Consider the following 21,801-nt stretch of genomic DNA (forward strand, 5'->3'; position numbering starts at 1 on the left):
CTGAGACGTTTTTGTGTGATCTGATCTTCTGCAGTTTGACTGCAATAAAGATCACCTGGAACGCACCCAAAACGATAGGCTCAAATGGATGAATAGAATACATATCTGGCGGTTTGAAGCACGTCTATAACATACGCGTAAGCATATTATTTATTTCATACACATTTTTATCTTTAAATTATGTAGTAGCCTTTTGGCCAACGCACATGCGGAGTGTTTTTGTCACTTCCTGCCAGCTGCGTTAGGTTAATCACTTCCTTGAAGAGCTCTGATTTGAGGATTCGTTTATCTCAAATCATGCATCTGCGCAATACTTCCCAAGGCTGCCTTGCCATTAAACGGGCTCTTCCGGTATCTTCACGATCTCAGCTGTCATTCTTATTTGCAAACAAAGATCCCGTGCTCGGATGTTTGCAGCTCCGCCGCCCGTCCACCCCGTTTATCACTTGAATCGTGCTGTTACCGGATAAAATGGGAGAAAACGGCGACACCGAGATCATAGAGCATCACGTTGACGAGGAGATGGAGAAGAAGAGGATATTAAGAAGTCATGGCTCTTCGTTCATGGATAGTGTTACACCGTCGGAGAGGGATGGACACAGTAGTACGCAGTCTTCCCACCGGCTGCTGGCATACAGTGACGCGCTCATCTCAATCATAGCCACTGTTATGGTAGGTAGGGAGAAGCAGTGACATTTTAATAAACTCTGTGGACGTAATGTGCATTTCTAGCTTGGTAGCAGTCTATTAACTATCGATATTAAATCAAATTACAAGAGGGGCTATGTCAACTTCTAAACCCTCAAATATCCAGAATAGGGTAAACATGGCAGCCATTAGCCATGTTTCCATCCAATTGGTGACAGATTTTCATGCGAATATTCTAACATCTGCAAATAAACAATATGTGCATTTTCCCACCTGAGATGTTTCCATCAAATTTACCTGCTGTGAATTAAAAGCGTGTGCGTGATGACGTAGTGCACATAACTTTTGCGTTGCGATTCCCATGTACGGAATAAAAAATATATATCAATGAAATGCGTTTCTATCGCAACATTATATAGAGAATGTGCCCACTCTGATCTTGGTACTTGCGGGTAATAGTCTAGCGAGCTTGATTTGATATTATTTGTCAAGCGGCAGCCAAGCGTCAATCATCATGTCACCTGAATAAGACCCTCGATATTTATTGAAATGGAGCAACAAGCTAATCACCGTTGGACTATTTAAAAACATTTTTATTTTAATGTTTTATCTTTAACTCTGCATTGTTGGAAAATTACCCGTATGTACGCATTTCACTGTTGTGTACGAAGCATGTGACAAATACAATTAGATTTGATGTTATCTATGTATTTGCAGATATTACCTGTTGCACATACAAAGGTCCAAGATAACGAGGTAGGTAAAACCTGGTTAGTTACGCTATAATATATATGTAGGCTAATAACGTGATAACATATATAGAATATGACCAATAATATATTCTGCAAATTGATACAGAAACATCTGATGAAACTCTTGATTAAAAACAGTATCTGTCTGTCTGGTAGGAATTGAAGGAGAGTCTGCAGGTTCTGCTCACCACTAAGATAGCTGTGTACCTGATGACCTTCCTCATAGTGACCGTAGCATGGGCTGCTCATATCAGGTAAGGTCATATAGGTCATGATTATCCAATGCCCTGCTCAAATAAACCTTTTGTTTCTTGTTTTCCTGAGGTAAGCACAAAGTTAGCCTTTTATGGATTGGATAGGTGTAAGCCAGTGTAACGGATGTGAAACGGCTAGTTTAGTTAGCGGTGGTGCTGGTGTAACGGATGTGAAACGGCTAGCTTAGTTAGCGGTGGTGCTGGTGTAACGGATGTGAAACGGCTAGCTTAGTTAGCGGTGGTGCTGGTGTAACGGATGTGAAACGGCTAGCTTAGTTAGCGGTGGTGCTGGTGTAACGGATGTGAAACGGCTAGTTTAGTTAGCGGTGGTGCTGGTGTAACGGATGTGAAACGGCTAGTTTAGTTAGCGGTGGTGCTGGTGTAACGGATGTGAAACGGCTAGTTAGCGGTGGTGCTGGTGTAACGGATGTGAAACGGCTAGTTAGCGGTGGTGCTGGTGTAACGGATGTGAAACGGCTAGTTAGCGGTGGTGCTGGTGTAACGGATGTGAAACGGCTAGTTAGCGGTGGTGCTGGTGTAACGGATGTGAAACGGCTAGTTAGCGGTGGTGCTGGTGTAACGGATGTGAAACGGCTAGTTAGCGGTGGTGCTGGTGTAACGGATGTGAAACGGCTAGCTTAGTGGTGGTGCTGGTGTAACGGATGTGAAACGGCTAGCTTAGTTAGCGGTGGTGCTGGTGTAACGGATGTGAAACGGCTAGTTTAGTTAGCGGTGGTTCGCGCTAAACAGCGGTTCAATCGGTGACGTCACTTGCTCTTGAGACCTTGAAGTAGTGGTTCCCCTTTGCTCTGCAAGGGCCGCGGCTTTTGTGGAGCGATGGGTAAACGATGCTTCGAGGGTGACTGTTGTTGATGTGTGCAGAGGGTCCCTGGTTCGCGCCCGGGTATGGGTGACGGGACGGTCTAAAGTTATACTGTTGCACAAGGTTACCACATAACTAGTTTCACTAATCAAACTCATTTAGATTGGATAAAGTAAGATGGCCCTGCATAACTGCTGGCGTTTTATGTCCCCCTTCAACTGTTTTTGTTTGGTTGTTTATCTGGATGTTTGAGACCAGATAATTTTTAAAAATATATTTTGGGGCATAATGTTGGCACCATCTTATGACTGAAAATAACTTCTAGACAAGGAATATCCCAAAGCCCCAGGGCACTAGCAGAATCATTTTCTTCTTTCACGACTTTCGGATGGGATGTTAGGGGTGACCTGACTCTCTGAGGGAAAGATCCCAAGGCACTTGATCTGTAAGAGTCGGGGCCGGAGACCGGTGTCCTCCTGAAATACCCAATCGGCCCTCAAACCATCACGGTCACCTAATAATTGCTAGCAAACGTGCACAATTTTGGCTAATAAAATCCCCCCCCCTTACCCTGTAAGATTCCCAAGTCGGCACTTAATGAGAACATCTTATTCTTCAGTCAGAGTTACCTGGTGAAATAACGGATAAATAAAAATAGAAAAGATTGGATAAAGTAAGATTGCGCTGGACAGACGTTTTATGTCCCCCAACTGTTTTTGTTTTTTGTTTATCTGTGATGTTTGTCACTCTTGAGCCATTTTTTTAAATATATATTTTGTGATAATGTAATGCAGCTACCATCTCATTTTGATCTGTAAATTTGTAGCTGTTTCCATACCCCCACAGTCAGAGGTTGGCATTAAGACAGCATTGAATGAGCTGTATTTTTCCATAAGCAAACAAGAAAACTCTCACCCAGAGGTGGTGGAGGAGACTTTAATCCAGGCTCCTTAAACAGGCCAAATTTCTATCTGCATGTTAAATGTTAAATGGGCCGGAGACCTGTCTCCTGAGACACAGAGACGGGCGTAAAACCTCCACTTCCCTTCATTTTGCAAATCTGACCATAATAAAATCCTCCTGATTCCTGCTGGAAGAAAAATGAAATCGGGAATTAAATACCAGTAACATCTATAAAAAGTTCACGGAAGTCATGGCTGAAGCTACAGGACAATATCAACATAGCACTGGCTGGTTATACGCTTACCGGCAGGATAGAACAATGGCATTGGTAAGTACACCAGGGGCATCAGTCATTGTATTTTTCAAAATTCAGCTGATGCACGATATGTCCCCACAGTGACTGTATTGCATACCCCAACCAGAAGCCATCGATTACAGGCTCATGATACTAAAAGCTAGAGCTGCCGCTTTCAAGGAGCGGGACTCTAACCCGGAAGCTTATAAGAAGTCCCGCTATGCCCTCCGACAAACCATCAAACAGGCAATCGTCAGTACAGGACTAAGATCAAATCATACTAGCTCCGACGCTCGTCGGATGTGGCAGGGCTTGTAAACTATTACAGACTACAAAGGGAATCATGGCCGAGAGCTGCCCAGTGACAAGAGCCTACCAGATGAGCTAAGCTACTTATATGCTCGCTTCGAGGCAAATAACACTGAAACATGTATGAGAGCACCAGCTGTACCGGACGATTGTGTGATCACGCTCTCCGCAACCGATGTGAGTAAGACAGGTCAACAATCACAAGGCTGCAGGGCCAGACGGATTACCAGGACGTGTACTGTGAGCATGCGCTGACCAACTATTAAGTGTCTTCTCTGATATTTTCAACCTCTCCCTGTCCGAGTTTGTAATAAAAACATGTTTTAAGCAGACCACCATAGTCCCTGTGCCCAAGAACACTAAGGTAACCTGCCTAAATGACTACCAACCTGTAGCACTCACGTCCGTAGCCATGAAGTGCTTTGAAAGGCTGGTAATGGCTCACATCAACACATCAACACCATTATCCCAGAAACCCTAGACCCTCTCCAATTTGCATACCGCCCCAACAGATCCACAAATGATGCAATCTCTATTGCACTCCACACTGCCCTTTCACACCTGGACAAAAGGAACACCTATGTGAGAATGCTATTCATTGACTACAGCTCAGCGTTCAACACCATAGTGCCCTCAAAGCTCATCACTAAGCTAAGGACCCTGGGACTAAACACCTCCCTCTGCAACTGGATCCTGGACTTCCTGACGGGCCACCCCCAGGTGGTAAGGATAGGCAACAACACATCCGCCATGCTGAATTTCAACACAGGGGCCCCTCAGGGGTGTATGCTCAGCCCCTTCCTGTATTCCCTATTCACTCATGACAGCACGGCCAGGCACGACTCCAACAATATCATTCAATTTGCCGATGACACAAGTGTTAGGCCAGATCAACGACAACGACAAGACCGCCTATAGGCAGGTGACCAGAGACCTGGCCGTGTGGTGCCAGGACAACAACCTCCCCCTCCATGTGATCAAGACTAAGGAAATGATTGTGGACTACAAGAAAAGGAGGACCGAGCACCCCCCCATTCTCATTGGCGAGGCTGCAGTGGAGCAGGTTGAGAGCTTCAAGTTCCTTGGTGGCCACATCACCAACAAACTAACATGGTCCAAGCACACCAAGACAGTTGTGAAGAGGGCATGACAAAACCTATTCCCCCTCAGAAGACTGAAAATATTTGGCATGGGTTCTCCTCAGATCCTCAAAAGGTTCTACAGCTGCACCATCGAGAGCTTCCTGACCTGGGCCAAACTACACCTGTTGTATTCGGCATTTCACCGTGAGGTCTACTGCACCTGTTGTATTCGGCATTTCACCGTGAGGTCTACTACACCTGTTGTATTCGGCATTTCACTGTGAGGTCTACTACACCTGTTGTATTCGGCATTTCACTGTAAGGTCTACTACACCTGTTGTATTCAGCATTTCACTGTAAGGTCTACTACACCTGTTGTATTCAGCATTTCACTGTAAGGTCTACTACACCTGTTGTATTCATTTCACTGTAAGGTCTACTACACCTGTTGTATTCAGCATTTCACTGTGAGGTCTACTACACCTGTTGTATTCAGCATTTCACTGTGAGGTCTACTACACCTGTTGTATTCAGCATTTCACTGTGAGGTCTACTACACCTGTTGTATTCAGCATTTCACTGTGAGGTCTACTACACCTGTTGTATTCAGCATTTCACTGTGAGGTCTACTACACCTGTTGTATTCAGCATTTCACTGTAAGGTCTACTACACCTGTTGTATTCAGCATTTCACGGTGAGGTCTACTACACCTGTTGTATTCAGCATTTCACTGTAGGTCTACTACACCTGTTGTATTCAGCATTTCACGGTACCTACTACATCTGTTGTATTCAGCATTTCACTGTAAGGTCTACTACACCTGTTGTATTCAGCATTTCACTGTGAGGTCTACTACACCTGTTGTATTCAGCATTTCACTGTGAGGTCTACTACACCTGTTGTATTCAGCATTTCACTGTGAGGTCTACTACACCTGTTGTATTCAGCATTTCACTGTGAGGTCTACTACACCTGTTGTATTCAGCATTTCACTGTGAGGTCTACTACACCTGTTGTATTCAGCATTTCACTGTGAGGTCTACTACACCTGTTGTATTCAGCATTTCACTGTAAGGTCTACTACACCTGTTGTATTCAGCATTTCACTGTAAAGTCTACACCTGTTGTATTCGGCGCATGTGACTAATAAAATGTTATTTTATTTGAGATCTGTGATAACTTAAAGGAAGGTAGGATGGAAGGTTGGAAGGAAGGAAGGAAGGAAGGTAGGAAGGAAGGAAGCACTGACTGCCACGTTAAATAGTATCATGTTTGACCATTCAGACATGCACTGATGGTCACGTCTTTCTCTCTCTGTGTTTTTACAGGTTATTTCAAGTCATTGAACGTATTGATGACTGCCTTGCACTTCTCAACCTAGTAAGAACTACTGGTTCTCAAAACCACACCACTCTGCACCACACCACACCACCCTGCAGCACACCACACCACCCTGCAGCACACCACACCACTCTGCACCACACCACCCTGCACCACACCACACCACTCTGCACCACACCACACCACTCTGCACCACACCACACCACTCTGCACCACACCACACCACTCTGCACCACACCACACCACTCTGCACCACACCACACCACTCTGCACCACACCACTCTGCAGCACACCACACCACTCTGCAGCACACCACACCACCCTGCAGCACACCACACCACCCTGCAGCACACCACACCACCCTGCAGCACACCGCACCACACCACTCTGCAGCACACCACACCACCCTGCAGCACACCACACCACCCTGCAGCACACCACACCACCCTGCAGCACACCACACCACACCACCCTGCAGCACACCACACCACACCACCCTGCACACACCACACCACCCTGCAGCACACCACACCACCCTGCAGCACACCACACCACCCTGCAGCACACCACACCACCCTGCACCACACCAACCTGCACCACACCACACCACACCACTCTGCAGCACACCACACCACTCTGCAGCACACCACACCACTCTGCAGCACACCACACCACTCTGCAGCACACCACACCACTCTGCAGCACACCACACCACCCTGCAGCACACCACACCACCCTGCAGCACACCACACCACTCTGCAGCACACCACACCACTCTGCAGCACACCACACCACTCTGCAGCACACCACACCACTCTGCAGCACACCACACCACTCTGCACCACACCACATCACTCTGCACCACACCACATCACTCTGCACCACACCACATCACTCTGCACCACACCACACCACACCACCCTGCAGCACACCACACCACTCTGCACCACACCACCCTGCACCACACCACACCACTCTGCAGCACACCACACCACTCTGCAGCACACCACACCACTCTGCAGCACATCACACCACTCTGCAGCACATCACACCACTCTGCAGCACATCACACCACTCTGCAGCACACCACACCACTCTGCAGCACACCACACCACTCTGCAGCACACCACACCACTCTGCAGCACACCACACCACTCTGCAGCACACCACACCACTCTGCAGCACACCACACCACTCTGCAGGACATCACACCACACCACTCTGCAGCACACCACACCACACCACTCTGCACCACACCACATCACCCTACAGCACACCATACCACACCACTCTGCAGCACACCACCCTGCAGCACACCACCCTGCAGCACACCACACCACCCTGCAGCACACCACCCTGCAGCACACCACCCTGCATCACACCACACCACTCTGCAGCACACCACACCACACCACCCTGCAGCACACCACATCACACCACTCTGCAGCACACCACATCACACCACCCTGCAGCACACCACATCACACCACCCTGCAGCACACCACATCACACCACCCTGCAGCACACCACATCACACCACCCTGCAGCACACCACATCACACCACCCTGCAGCACACCACATCACACCACAACACCCTGCAGCACACACACCACCCTGCAGCACATCGCAGCACACCACCATGCAGCACACCACACCACCCCACCACATCACACCACCATGCAGCACACCACCCTGCAGCACAGCACACCACCCTGCAGCACACCACACCACCCTGCAGCACACCACACCACCCTGCAGCACACCACACCACCCTGCAACACACCACACCACCCTGCAGCACACCACATCACACCACACCACCCTGCAGCACACCAAACCACACCACCCTGCACCACACCACACCACCCTGCAGCACACCACACCACACCACCCTGCAGCACACCACACCACACCACCCTGCAGCACACCACACCACACCACCCTCCAGCACACCACACCACACCACCCCACAGCACACCACACCACACCACCCTGCAGCACAGCACACCACACCACACCACCCTGCAGCACACCACACCACACCACCCTGCAGCACACCACACCACACCACCCTGCACCACACCACACCACCCTGGATCACAGTACATCACAACACATAATGGCTCAATATACCTCTCTTATATTGTGTGCTCACTTTGGGACATGAACCGTCAGAATACAACACCAAAGCACTGGGCCAGTTGGTCAGGATACAGCATCAGAGCACTGGGCCAGTTGGTCATGATGTAGCATCAGAGCACTGGGCCAGTTGGTCAGGATACAGCATCAGAGCACTGGGCCAGTTGGTCAGGATACAGCATCAGAGCACTGGGCCAGTTGGTCATGATGTAGCATCAAAGCACTGGGCCAGTTGGTCATGATGTAGCATCAGAGCACTGGGCCAGTTGGTCAGGATACAGCATCAGAGCACTGGGCCAGTTGGTCAGGATACAGCATCAAAGCACTGGGCCAGTTGGTCATAATGTAGCATCAAAGCACTGGGCCAGTTGGTCAGGATATAGCATCAAAGCACCGGGCCAGTTGGTCAGGATACAGCATCAGAGCACTGGGCCAGTTGGTCAGGATACAGCATCAGAGCACTGGGCCAGTTGGTCAGGATACAGCATCAAAGCACTGGGCCAGTTGGTCAGGATACAGCATCAGAGCACTGGGCCAGTGGGTCAGGATACAGCATCAGAGCACTGGGCCAGTGGGTCAGGATACAGCATCAGAGCACTGGGCCAATGGGTCAGGATACAGCATCAGAGCACTGGGCCAGTGGGTCAGGATACAGCATCAAAGCACTGGGCCAGTTGGTCAGGATACAGCATCAGAGCACTGGGCCAGTTGGCCAGGATACAGCATCAGAGCACTGGGCCAGTTGGCCAGGATACAGCATCAGAGCACTGGGCCAGTTGGTCAGGATACAGCATCAGAGCACTGGGCCAGTTGGGTCAGGATACAGCATCAGAGCACTGGGCCAGTTGGTCAGGATACAGCATCAGAGCACTGGGCCAGTTGGTCAGGATACAGCATCAGAGCATCAGAGCCAGTTGGTCAGGATACAGGACATGTCCTTTCATGAACTCACTAAAACAGTTTCACTTCTGTCATTGTAACGGTGGTATGATTCACCATGTGTTCGCCATGTGTTTTACTGTGGTCTAAACCTTCCCCTTTTTCTCTTCTAGGCTTGTATGATGTTGATCACCTTTCTGCCGTACACAGTGAGTCTGAATCAGGTTAGATCAGTCAGGGGGTGAACTTTACACTGACTGACCGATAGGGCCGAGACCATACCCGTGTATCGTCATATTTTGTCCATGGCAAAAAACATGAAGCAGACAAAACTCGTTGGTCCTTTTAGTATGTAATATATTGTGTGTAGCCTGGATAATAAATACATGTAACTGTGGATGACAACGTGTTTGTTACCAACATTAAGGTCGTTTTTCCTTAAAACAAGTTAAATCTGTTTTGTATCGCGATACTGGTATGGTCCCGGCCCTACTGACTGACTGGTTGACTGGCTGGTATGGTCACGGCTCTACTGACTGACTGGTATGGTCCCGGCTCTACTGACTGGCTGGTATGGTCCCGGCTCTACTGACTGGTTGACTGGCTGGTATGGTACCGGCCCTACTGACTGGCTGGTATGGTCCCGACTCTACTGACTGGTTGACTGGCTGGTATGGTACCGGCCCTACTGACTGACTGGTTGACTGGCTGGTATGGTCACGGCTCTACTGACTGACTGGTATGGTCCCGGCTCTACTGACTGGCTGGTATGGTCCCGGCTCTACTGACTGGCTGGTATGGTCCCGGCCCTACTGACTGGCTGGTTGACTGGCTGGTATGGTCCCAGCCCTACTGACTGGCTGGTATGGTCCCGGCTCTACTGACTGACTGGTTGACTGGCTGGTATGGTCCCGGCTCTACTGACTGGCTGGTATGGTCCCGACTCGACTGACTGACTGGTTGACTGGCTGGTGTGGTCCCGGCTCTACTGACTGGCTGGTATGGTCCCGGCTCTACTGACTGGCTGGTATGGTCCCGGCTCTACTGACTGGTTGGTATGGTCCCGGCTCTACTGACTGGTTGGTATGGTCCTGGCCCTACTGACTGGTTGACTGGCTGGTATGGTCCCGGCCCTACTGACTGGCTGGTATGGTCCCGGCCCTACTGACTGGCTGGTATGGTCCCGGCCCTACTGACTGGCTGGTTGACTGGCTGGTATGGTCCCGGCTCTACTGACTGGCAGGTATGGTCCCGGCTCTACTGACTGGCTGGTATGGTCCCGGCTCTACTGACTGGCTGGTTGACTGGCTGGTATGGTCCCGGCTCTACTGACTGGCTGGTATGGTCCCGACTCTACTGACTGACTGGTTGACTGGCTGGTATGGTCCCGGCTCTACTGACTGGCTGGTATGGTCCCGGCTCTACTGACTGGCTGGTATGGTCCCGGCTCTACTGACTGGCTGGTATGGTCCTGGCTCTACTAACTGGCTGGTATGGTCCCGACCCTACTGACTGACTGGTTGACTGGCTGGTATGGTCCCGGCTCTACTGACTGGCTGGTATGGTCCCGGCTCTACTGACTGGCTGGTATGGTCCCGGCTCTACTGACTGGCTGGTTGACTGGCTGGTATGGTCCCGGCTCTACTGACTGACTGGTTGACTGGCTGGTATGGTCCTGGCTCTACTAACTGGCTGGTATGGTCCCGACCCTACTGACTGACTGGTTGACTGGCTGGTGTGGTCCCGGCTCTACTGACTGGCTGGTATGGTCCCGGCTCTACTGACTGGTTGGTATGGTCCCGGCTCTACTGACTGGCTGGTATGGTACCGACTCTACTGACTGGCTGGTATGGTCCCGGCTCTACTGACTGGCTGGTATGGTACCGACTCTACTGACTGGCTGGTATGGTACCGACTCTACTGACTGGCTGGTATGGTCCCGGCTCTACTGACTGGCTGGTATGGCCCGGCTCTACTGACTGGCTGGTATGGTTCCGGCTCTACTGACTGGCTGGTATGGTCCCGGCCCTACTGACTGATTGGTTGACTGGCTGGTATGGTCCTGGCTCTACTAACTGGCTGGTATGGTCCCGGCCCTACTGACTGACTGGTTGACTGGCTGGTATGGTCCCGGCTCTACTGACTGGCTGGTATGGTCCCGGCTCTACTGACTGGCTGGTATGGTCCCGGCTCTACTGACTGGCTGGTTGACTGGCTGGTATGGTCCCGGCTCTACTGACTGGCTGGTATGGTCCCGGCTCTACTGACTGGCTGGTATGGTCCCGGCCCTACTGACTGATTGGTTGACTGGCTGGTATGGTCCTGGCTCTACTAACTGGCTGGTATGGTCCCGGCCCTACTGACTGACTGGTTGACTGGCTGGTATGGTCCCGGCTCTACTGACTGGCTGGTATGGTCCCGGCTCTACTGACTGGCTGGTTGACTGGCTGGTATGTTCCCGGCTCTACTGACTGACTGGTATGGTCCCGGCTCTACTGACTGGCTGGTATGGTCCCGGCTCTACTGACTGGCTGGTATGGTCCCGGCCCTACTGACTGGCTGGTTGACTGGCTGGTATGGTCCCAGCCCTACTGACTGGCTGGTATGGTCCCGGCTCTACTGACTGACTGGTTGACTGGCTGGTATGGTCCCGGCTCTACTGACTGGCTGGTATGGTCCCGACTCGACTGACTGACTGGTATGGTCCTGGCTCTACTGACTGGCTGGTATGGTCCCGGCTCTACTGACTGGCTGGTATGGTCCCGGCTCTACTGACTGGCTGGTTGACTGGCTGGTATGGTCCCGGCTCTACTGACTGGCTGGTATGGTCCCGGCCCTACTGACTGATTGGTTGACTGGCTGGTATGGTCCTGGCTCTACTAACTGGCTGGTATGGTCCCGGCCCTACTGACTGACTGGTTGACTGGCTGGTATGGTCCCGGCTCTACTGACTGGCTGGTATGGTCCCGGCTCTACTGACTGGCTGGTTGACTGGCTGGTATGTTCCCGGCTCTACTGACTGACTGGTATGGTCCCGGCTCTACTGACTGGCTGGTATGGTCCCGGCTCTACTGACTGGCTGGTATGGTCCCGGCCCTACTGACTGGCTGGTTGACTGGCTGGTATGGTCCCAGCCCTACTGACTGGCTGGTATGGTCCCGGCTCTACTGACTGACTGGTTGACTGGCTGGTATGGTCCCGGCTCTACTGACTGGCTGGTATGGTCCCGACTCGACTGACTGACTGGTATGGTCCTGGCCCTACTGACTGGTTGACTGGCTGGTATGGTCCCGGCCCTACTGACTGGCTGGTATGGTCCCGGCCCTACTGACTGGCTGGTATGGTCCCGGCCCTACTGACTGGCTGGTTGACTGGCTGGTATGGTCCCGGCTCTACTGACTGGCAGGTATGGTCCCGGCTCTACTGACTGGCTGGTATGGTCCCGGCTCTACTGACTGGCTGGTTGACTGGCTGGTATGGTCCCGGCTCTACTGACTGGCTGGTATGGTCCCGGCTCTACTGACTGGCTGGTATGGTCCCGGCTCTACTGACTGGCTGGTTGACTGGCTGGTATGTTCCCGGCTCTACTGACTGGCTGGTATGGTCCCGGCTCTACTGACTGGCTGGTATGGTACCGACTCTACTGACTGGCTGGTATGGTCCCGGCTCTACTGACTGGCTGGTTGACATGGTGCCGGCCCTACTGACTGGCTGGTTGACTGGCTGGTATGGTCCCGGCTCTACTGACTGGCTGGTATGGTCCCGGCTCTACTGACTGGCTGGTTGACTGGCTGGTATGGTCCCGGCTCTACTGACTGGCTGGTATGGTCCCGGCTCTACTGACTGGCTGGTTGACTGGCTGGTATGGTCCCGGCTCTACTGCCTGGTATGGTCCCGGCTCTACTGACTGGCTGGTTGATGGTCCCGGCCCTACTGACTGGCTGGTTGACTGGCTGGTATGGTCCCGGCTCTACTGACTGGCTGGTATGGTCCCGGCTCTACTGACTGGCTGGTTGACTGGCTGGTATGGTCCCGGCTCTACTGACTGGCTGGTATGGTCCCGGCTCTACTGACTGGCTGGTTGACTGGCTGGTATGGTCCCGGCTCTACTGACTGGCTGGTATGGTCCCGGCTCTACTGACTGGCTGGTTGACTGGCTGGTATGGTCCCGGCTCTACTGACTGGCTGGTATGGTCCCGGCTCTACTGACTGGCTGGTATGGTCCCGGCTCTACTGACTGGCTGGTTGACTGGCTGGTATGGTCCCGGCTCTACTGACTGGCTGGTATGGTCCCGGCTCTACTGACTGGCTGGTTGACTGGCTGGTATGGTCCCGGCTCTACTGACTGGCTGGTATGGTCCCGGCTCTACTGACTGGCTGGTTGACTGGCTGGTATGGTCCCGGCTCTACTGACTGGCTGGTATGGTCCCGGCTCTACTGACTGGCTGGTTGACATGGTCCCGGCCCTACTGACTGGCTGGTTGACTGGCTGGTATGGTCCCGGCTCTACTGACTGGCTGGTATGGTCCCGGCTCTACTGACTGGCTGGTATGGTCCCGGCTCTACTGACTGGCTGGTTGACTGGCTGGTATGGTCCCGGCTCTACTGACTGGCTGGTATGGTCCCGGCTCTACTGACTGACTGGTTGACTGGCTGGTATGGTCCCGGCTCTACTGACTGACTGGTTGACTGGCTGGTATGGTCCCGGCTCTACTGACTGGCTGGTATGGTCCCGGCTCTACTGACTGGCTGGTTGACTGGCTGGTATGGTCCCGGCTCTACTGACTGGCTGGTATGGTCCCGGCTCTACTGACTGGCTGGTTGACTGGCTGGTATGGTCCCGGCTCTACTGACTGGCTGGTATGGTCCCGGCTCTACTGACTGGCTGGTTGACTGGCTGGTATGGTCCCGGCTCTACTGACTGGCTGGTTGACATGGTCCCGGCCCTACTGACTGGCTGGTTGACTGGCTGGTATGGTCTGGCTCTTGACTGGCTGGTATGGTCCCGGCTCTACTGACTGGCTGGTTGACTGGCTGGTATGGTCCCGGCTCTACTGACTGGCTGGTATGGTCCCGGCTCTACTGACTGACTGGTTGACTGGCTGGTATGGTCCCGGCTCTACTGACTGGCTGGTTGACATGGTCCCGGCCCTACTGACTGGCTGGTTGACTGGCTGGTATGGTCCCGGCTCTACTGACTGGCTGGTATGGTCCCGGCTCTACTGACTGGCTGGTATGGTCCCGGCTCTACTGACTGGCTGGTTGACTGGCTGGTATGGTCCCGGCTCTACTGACTGGCTGGTATGGTCCCGGCTCTACTGACTGACTGGTTGACTGGCTGGTATGGTCCCGGCTCTACTGACTGACTGGTTGACTGGCTGGTATGGTCCCGGCCCTACTGACTGGCTGGTATGGTCCCGGCTCTACTGACTGACTGGTTGACTGGCTGGTATGGTCCCGGCCCTACTGACTGGCTGGTTGACTGGCTGGTTGACTGGCTGGTTGACTGGCTGGTATGGTCCCGGCTCTACTGACTGGCTTGTTGACTGGCTGGTATGGTCCCGGCTCTACTGACTGGCTGGTTGACTGGCTGGTTGACTGGCTGGTTGACTGGCTGGTTGACTGGCTGGTTGACTGGCTGGTTGACTGGCTGGTATGGTCCCGGCTCTGACTGGCTGGTTGACATGTGTCATCAGGTTAAATGGAGTTGCTGTCTGAACTTGTTCAATAAGAACACAGTCCCTTTTTACACATAATTTGTTTTCCTCTGCAGTTCTCCCTCATGGCGACGTTTCCTGAGAACATCTTGGGAATCCTCCTGTTCTGTGCCTGCGTCATGGTGTTAGGCTTCATTCAGGTGAGGATACGGTGTGTGTGTGTGTGTGTGTCATTTCTTAACTCGCAACCTTCCCCATCATTACATGTTGTTTTTCTTGGTGTAATTACACAGTAAAACTATGGTTGAATCCCTTACCTCCCTCCTTACTTCCCTCCTTCCCTCTACTTCCCTCCCCTCTACTTCCCTCCCCTCTACTTCCCACCCCTCTACTTCCCACCCCTCTACTTCCCACCCCTCTACTTCCCTTCCCTCTACTTCCCTCCCCTCTACTTCCCACCCCTCTACTTCCCACCCCTCTACTTCCCTTCCCTCTACTTCCCTCCTCCCCTCTACTGCCCACCTTCCCTCCCTCCCTCTCTACTTCCCTTCCCTCTACATCCCACCTTCCCTCCCTCCCTCTCTACTTCCCTACCATCTACTCCCTCCCTCCCTTCTACTTCCACCCCCCTCTCTACTTCCCTACTTCCCTCCCTTCTACTTCCTCCCCCTCTACTCCCCCCCCTCCCCTCTACTCCCCCTCCCCTCTACTTCCTCCCCCTCCCCTCCCTCCCCAGGCTGTTATAGTGGTGTACGGCTTCAGCCGTCCGTTCCTGCTCAACGACCAGATCCAGGTGTCGGAGAACCAGGTGTTCTATAAACATCACATCCTGAAGGTCATCATGAGGGTCCCCATCATGTGCTTCTTCGCCAGTATCTTCTCATTCATCTTCTTTCAGATGGTAAGTCAGTCGTCTTCTTCTCTCGTCTTCTCTTTTTGTTTTCTCTGCTTCTCCCTTTTCCTCTTCTCTCCTCTGGGACTAAAAAGTGAGGTGTGTGTATTGTTAAAACTATTGCCCCAGTGAGGAGTTTAGGGCAGTAATGTTAAAACTATTGCCCCAGTGAGGTGTGTAGGGCAGTAATGTTAGAACTATTGCCCCAGTGAGGTGTGTAGGGCAGTAATGTTAGAACTATTGCCCCAGTGAGGTGTGTAGGGCAGTAATGTTAGAACTATTGCCCCAGTGAGGTGTGTAGGGCAGTAATGTTAGAACTATTGCCCCAGTGAGGAGTGTAGGGCAGTATTGTTAACTATTGCCCCAGTGAGGAGTGTAGGGCAGTAATGTTAGAACTATTGCCCCAGTGAGATGTGTATTGTTAGAACTATTGCCCCAGTGAGATGTGTATTGTTAGAACTATTGCCCCAGTGAGGAGTGTAGGGCAGTATTGTTAGAACTATTGCCCCAGTGAGGTGTGCAGGGCAGTATTGTTAGAACTATTGCCCCAGTGAGGTGTAACATGACACTCCATAGTCTCCTAGCGATGACACTAAAACTTGTGCCATCTTTTATCTCGGTTGGCTCTTATCTCACTGGGCACACTCGTCAGTTCAACATCTAGTTTTGATTCAAACAGTTTTTGCCCAGTGGGATATCTGTTTTGTATATCTTTTATCAATGTTTTTTACAGTCTGCTTGTAAACATAATTAATTTAGTAATAATTCAAATAGTCTTAGCCTCTTGTAACAAGATGTTCTCTTCAGTCCCATGTGATCCTAACGTTCTCTTCAGTCCCATGTGATCCTAACGTTGTCTTTCAGTCCCATGTGATCCTAACGTTGTCTTTCAGTCCCATGTGATCCTAACGTTGTCTTTCAGTCCCATGTGATCCTAACGTTGTCTTTCAGTCCCATGTGATCCTAACGTTGTCTTTCAGTCCTAACGTTGTCTTTCAGTCCCATGTGATCCTAACGTTGTCTTTCAGTCCTAACGTTGTCTTTCAGTCCTAACGTTGTCTTTCAGTCCCATGTGATCCTAACGTTGTCTTTCAGTCCTAACGTTCTCCCATTGTCTTTCAGTCCTATGTGATCCTAGCCATCGTAATCTTCCTGCCTTACATCTCCCAGTCTCTAAAATGGTGCCGCAGCAAAGCTATCGGTGAGTATGTTAAACGTGGATGCCAATTGCTACGTTTAGGTTGAAATAAGGTTGAGAGTCTTTATTTATTATTTAGATTGTCAAATGTTGGGTATAAACAAATAACCTAACAGTACATTGAGGTTGAAGACAGACAGACTTTAACTACCGTTAAATCATAATATATTTAATTTGTAAGTTGAAGAGATCTGTTGTGTTCGGGCCAAATATAGAAGGCCCCCAGACTGCTGGGTCTGTTGTGTTCGGGTCAAATATAGAAGGCCCCCAGACTGCTGGGTCTGTTGTGTTCGGGCCAAATATAGAAGGCCCCCAGACTGCTGGGTCTGTTGTGTTCGGGCCAAATATAGAAGGCCCCCAGACTGCTGGGTCTGTTGTGTTCAGGCCAAATATAGAAGGCCCCCAGACTGCTGGGTCTGTTGTGTTCAGGCCAAATATAGAAGGCCCCCAGACTGCTGGGTCTGTTGTGTTCAGGCCAAATATAGAAGCCCCCCAGACTGCTGGGTCTGTTGTGTTCAGGCCAAATATAGAAGGCCCCCAGACTGCTGGATCTGTTGTGTTCAGGCCAAGTATAGAAGGCCCCCAGACTGCTGGGTCTGTTGTGTTCAGGCCAAATATAGAAGGCCCCCAGACTGCTGTTCTACACCTGTGTGTTATGCTGACTTTACTTTTGTATATATAGTGTATAGTGTATGTATGTATGTGGACACCCCTTCAAATTAGTTGTTTTGGCTATTTTAGCCACACCCATGCAATCTCCATAGACAAACATTGTCAGTAGAATGGCTTTACTGAAGAGCTCCGTGACTTTCAACGTGGCACTGTCATAGGATGCCACCTTTCAAACAAGTCAGTTCGTCAAATTTCTGCCCTGCTAAAGCTGCCCCCCAGTCAACTGAAATGGGTTTCCATGGCCGTGCAGCCGCACACAAGCCTAAGATCACTATGCACAATACCAAGTGTCGACTGGAGTGGTGTAAAGCTCGCCGCCATTGGACTCTGGTGCAGTGGAAACGAGTTCTCTGGAGTGATGATTCACGCTTCACCATCTTGCAGTTCGACGAATAAATCTGGGTTTGGCGGATGCCAGGAGAACGCTACCGGCCCCAATGTATAGTGACAACTGTAAAGTTTAGTGGAGGAGGAATAATGGTCTCGGACTGTTTTTCATGGTTCGGGCCCCTTAGTTCCAGTGAAGGGAAGTCTTTACGCTACAGCATACAATATAGACTATTCTGTGCTTCCAACATTGTAGCAACAGTTTGGGGTTTCAGTCAACCAGTTTCAGCATGACAATGCCCCCGTGCACAAAGCTAGATCCACGCAGAAATGGTTTGTCGAGATCGGTCTGGAGGAACTTGACTGGCCTGCACAGACCCTGACCTAAACCCATCAAACACCAAATCGCCCAACATCACTAATGCTCTTGTGTCTGAATGGAAGCAAGTCCCTGCAGCATTGTTCCAACATCTTGTGGAAAGCATTCCCAGAAGAGTGGAGGCTGTTATAGCAGCAATGTTCCAACATCTAGTGGAAAGCCTTCCCAGAAGAGTGGAGGCTGTTATAGCAGCAATGTTCCAACATCTAGTGGAAAGCCTTCCCAGAAGAGTGGAGGCTGTTATAGCAGCAATGTTCCACCATCTAGTGAAAAGCCTTCCCAGAAGAGTGGAGGCTGTTATAGCAGCAATGTCCCAACATCTAGTGGAAAGCCTTCCCAGAAGAGTGGAGGCTGTTATAGCAGCAATGTCCCAACATCTAGTGGAAAGCCTTCCCAGAAGAGTGGAGGCTGTTACAGCAGCAATGTCCCAACATCTAGTGGAAAGCCTTCCCAGAAGAGTGGAGGCTGTTATAGCAGCAATGTCCCAACATCTAGTGGAAAAGCCTTCCCAGAAGAGTGGAGGCTGTTATAGCAGCAATGTCCCAACATCTAGTGGAAAGCCTTCCCAGAAGAGTGGAGGCTGTTACAGCAGCAATGTCCCAACATCTAGTGGAAAGCCTTCCCAGAAGAGTGGAGGCTGTTACAGCAGCAATGTCCCAACATCTAGTGGAAAGCCTTCCCAGAAGAGTGGAGGCTGTTATAGCAGCAATGTCCCAACATCTAGTGGAAAGCCTTCCCAGAAGAGTGGAGGCTGTTATGGCAGCAATGTCCCAACATCTAGTGGAAAGCCTTCCCAGGAGAGTGGAGGCTGTTACAGCAGCAATGTCCCAACATCTAGTGGAAAGCCTTCCCAGAAGAGTGGAGGCTGTTACATCACCATATTAATACCGGTGATTTTAGAATGAGATGTTTGACGAGCAGGTGTCCACATACACTACTTGACCAAAAGTCTGTTGCTGTGCTGGTTACCCCTCAGGCCAGGTGGAGGAGACCCCAGATTCCATGGTGTTTTACACGTATCATCCAAACGAACCCCTCAGCAAGGAGAGGGTGGAGGCCTTCAGCGACGGCGTGTTTGCCATCGTAGCTACTCTCCTCATCTTAGACATATGGTTAGTGTTTCTGTTTGGGCGAGGGGCGGGCGGGCGGGCAGGAAGATGAATATTGTTGTAATTTAAATGATGCTAATTTGTAAATGTTTATTTAAGCAGGGAGGAGGCCCTGTAAAATAATGATGGTAAAGATGTCTTTTTCCAGTGAGGACAATGTCCCCGACCCAGTGATGGTCCAGAAGCAGTATGGTGGCAGTCTGGTGGCTGCCCTGCAGAACTATGGTCCAGAGTACCTGGCCTACTTCGGCTCCTTCGCTACCGTGGCTCTCCTCTGGTTTGTCCATCACTCTCTCTTCCTTCACGTCACCAGGTAATATAGAACAAATTCAATTCATCAAATACATTTACATTTTTTTTAAATATATATTTTTAACATCTGCAGTTGTCAGGTTAAAGGTAAAGAAAATGAGTGTATTGTACATTAGAATTGTACTGTTATGTATTTGGGAAAGTTTTACTCACAATGACTGTGGTTTTTACCTACCTCTCTCTGACTCGTCATCCAGGACCACTCGTTTCATGGGCCTCCTCAACACCTTCTCTCTGGCCTTCGTAGGGGGCCTGCCCTTGGCCTACCAGCTGACCCACGAGTTCCCCCGAACTCCCGCAACGAGCTGGAGGCCATCCAGATCAGCTGCATCATCATCTTCTTCGCCGGCGTCTTCCAGCTCGCCATCTGGGTGGCGGCGCTGTTCAGCGAACGCGAGACGCTACACCCTTATGTGCGTTACGGCGGCCGTGAGCACGCCTTCATGTTGGCCAAGCTGGCGCTGTACCCGTGCGTGGCCCTGGGGACCTTTTTCCTCACCTGTATTCTCAGTCAATTCAGCGCGTCTATTTTCCACCTGATGGAGATTACGGTGCCGTTTGCTTTCCTGTTGCTGAGGCTGCTGGTCAGAGGCGGGTTGACGCTGCTCCGGCTCATATTCTGCCCGGAGACGAGGAGTGCTCTGGAGGAGGAGGAGGAGGAGGAAGAGGAGGCTAGGATGCCCTTCAATACCATGGTCACTTAGTGGTTGTCATTTAGCTCGATGGTCAGTTTGCTCCGGGTCTGTATTCACAAATGTTGCAGAGTAGGAGTGCTGATCTAGGCTCAGTTGACGGATATATCATAATGTGTATATAATGAATAAGATTGTATGGACAAGTGGGTTCCTGATCCTAGATCAGCTTTGTGAATACAGGTTCTGGGACTGGGGACGTGGTCTGTCGGACAGATGTACAGTAGCTACAGCTCGTCTTGACCTCTGAAGGGAGAGTTTGAGGTCGATTCCATTTGAACTGCACATTCAGTTTTGTATTGATGAGTCATTTTCTTTTCAAATTGGTTGTAAGTCAAGTGGTCGTTAAAGGAAATAACACTGAGCCAGAGAGAAGTGGAGAGTACAACCAATGTAATTGACAGCCCTCCCATTTTTATAATTTGTACCGTTGAGAATCTAGTCTGTTTGTGCCAACATTTGCACTCCAAACATGTTTGGTGTGAGGAGGCACAGGGGGTCGTGTTAAGAGTTCAGAAATCTGCATTTTTAAACCATTTCACCTGCGTTTTAATATTGAAAGTCAAGTTTATTTGTTGTCTGCTCCAATAGAGTGATCAGGAACGTGCAGCTATAGATTTCATTCACAGAAAATACATTAGTGCAACACATAATCAAAATAGCTTCATTTTCATCAGATGACAACAGAAGTTTAAATGCTATTTGGCGTAGCAGCCACTCAAGTAAATGAGCTTACAATGAAAAAGGAAGGTATTTGTTTTTGCTAAAACGACGCATGGTCATCAGATTTCAGTTTATCACAGAAAGAATGTAGCCAGCTCCTAATGTTTTTCTTCGGGTTAATCGTTGTACCGGAGGAAAGTAACTACGCAGTCAGAGCGCTGTCTGCTGATAAAATGCCCGTTGGTGAATTCTCATCCAAGCGGAGAAGTGCAACTGAAGGACAAAATGATTGATGCCGAGCAGAAATTACAATAAGAAGCATTTTAGATATAAGATAAGATATCTCTCATTAAAAATTATATATTTTATGAAAGTCAGTTTAGAACAAATTATTATTTACTCATGCGTTGTGGAGGTGTGGTGAACAACGCAGAATTCTGCATTTAACGTGACCCCTGAGGCAAAGGAGTGAA

The 21,801-nt window shown here is 50.6% G+C and overlaps 1 protein-coding gene across 1 annotated transcript; it reads left to right on the forward strand.

Annotated features, from left to right (window-relative positions):
- Positions 1–171: 171 nt before the first annotated feature.
- On the forward strand, positions 172–21,242 carry tmem175 (transmembrane protein 175). The gene is given in 12 exon segments (XM_052479724.1): positions 172–672; positions 1,366–1,404; positions 1,557–1,654; positions 6,396–6,447; positions 9,601–9,636; positions 15,201–15,284; positions 15,821–15,985; positions 17,099–17,177; positions 19,529–19,664; positions 19,810–19,974; positions 20,171–20,268; positions 20,271–21,242. Coding segments are annotated over 12 exon segments (1,560 nt in total). The 5' UTR covers positions 172–471; the 3' UTR covers positions 20,678–21,242.
- The last annotated feature ends 559 nt before the right edge of the window (positions 21,243–21,801 follow it).

The sequence above is a fragment of the Oncorhynchus keta genome, chromosome 25, assembly GCF_023373465.1.
Source record: "Oncorhynchus keta strain PuntledgeMale-10-30-2019 chromosome 25, Oket_V2, whole genome shotgun sequence".
In the NCBI taxonomy this organism is placed as follows: domain Eukaryota; kingdom Metazoa; phylum Chordata; class Actinopteri; order Salmoniformes; family Salmonidae; genus Oncorhynchus; species Oncorhynchus keta.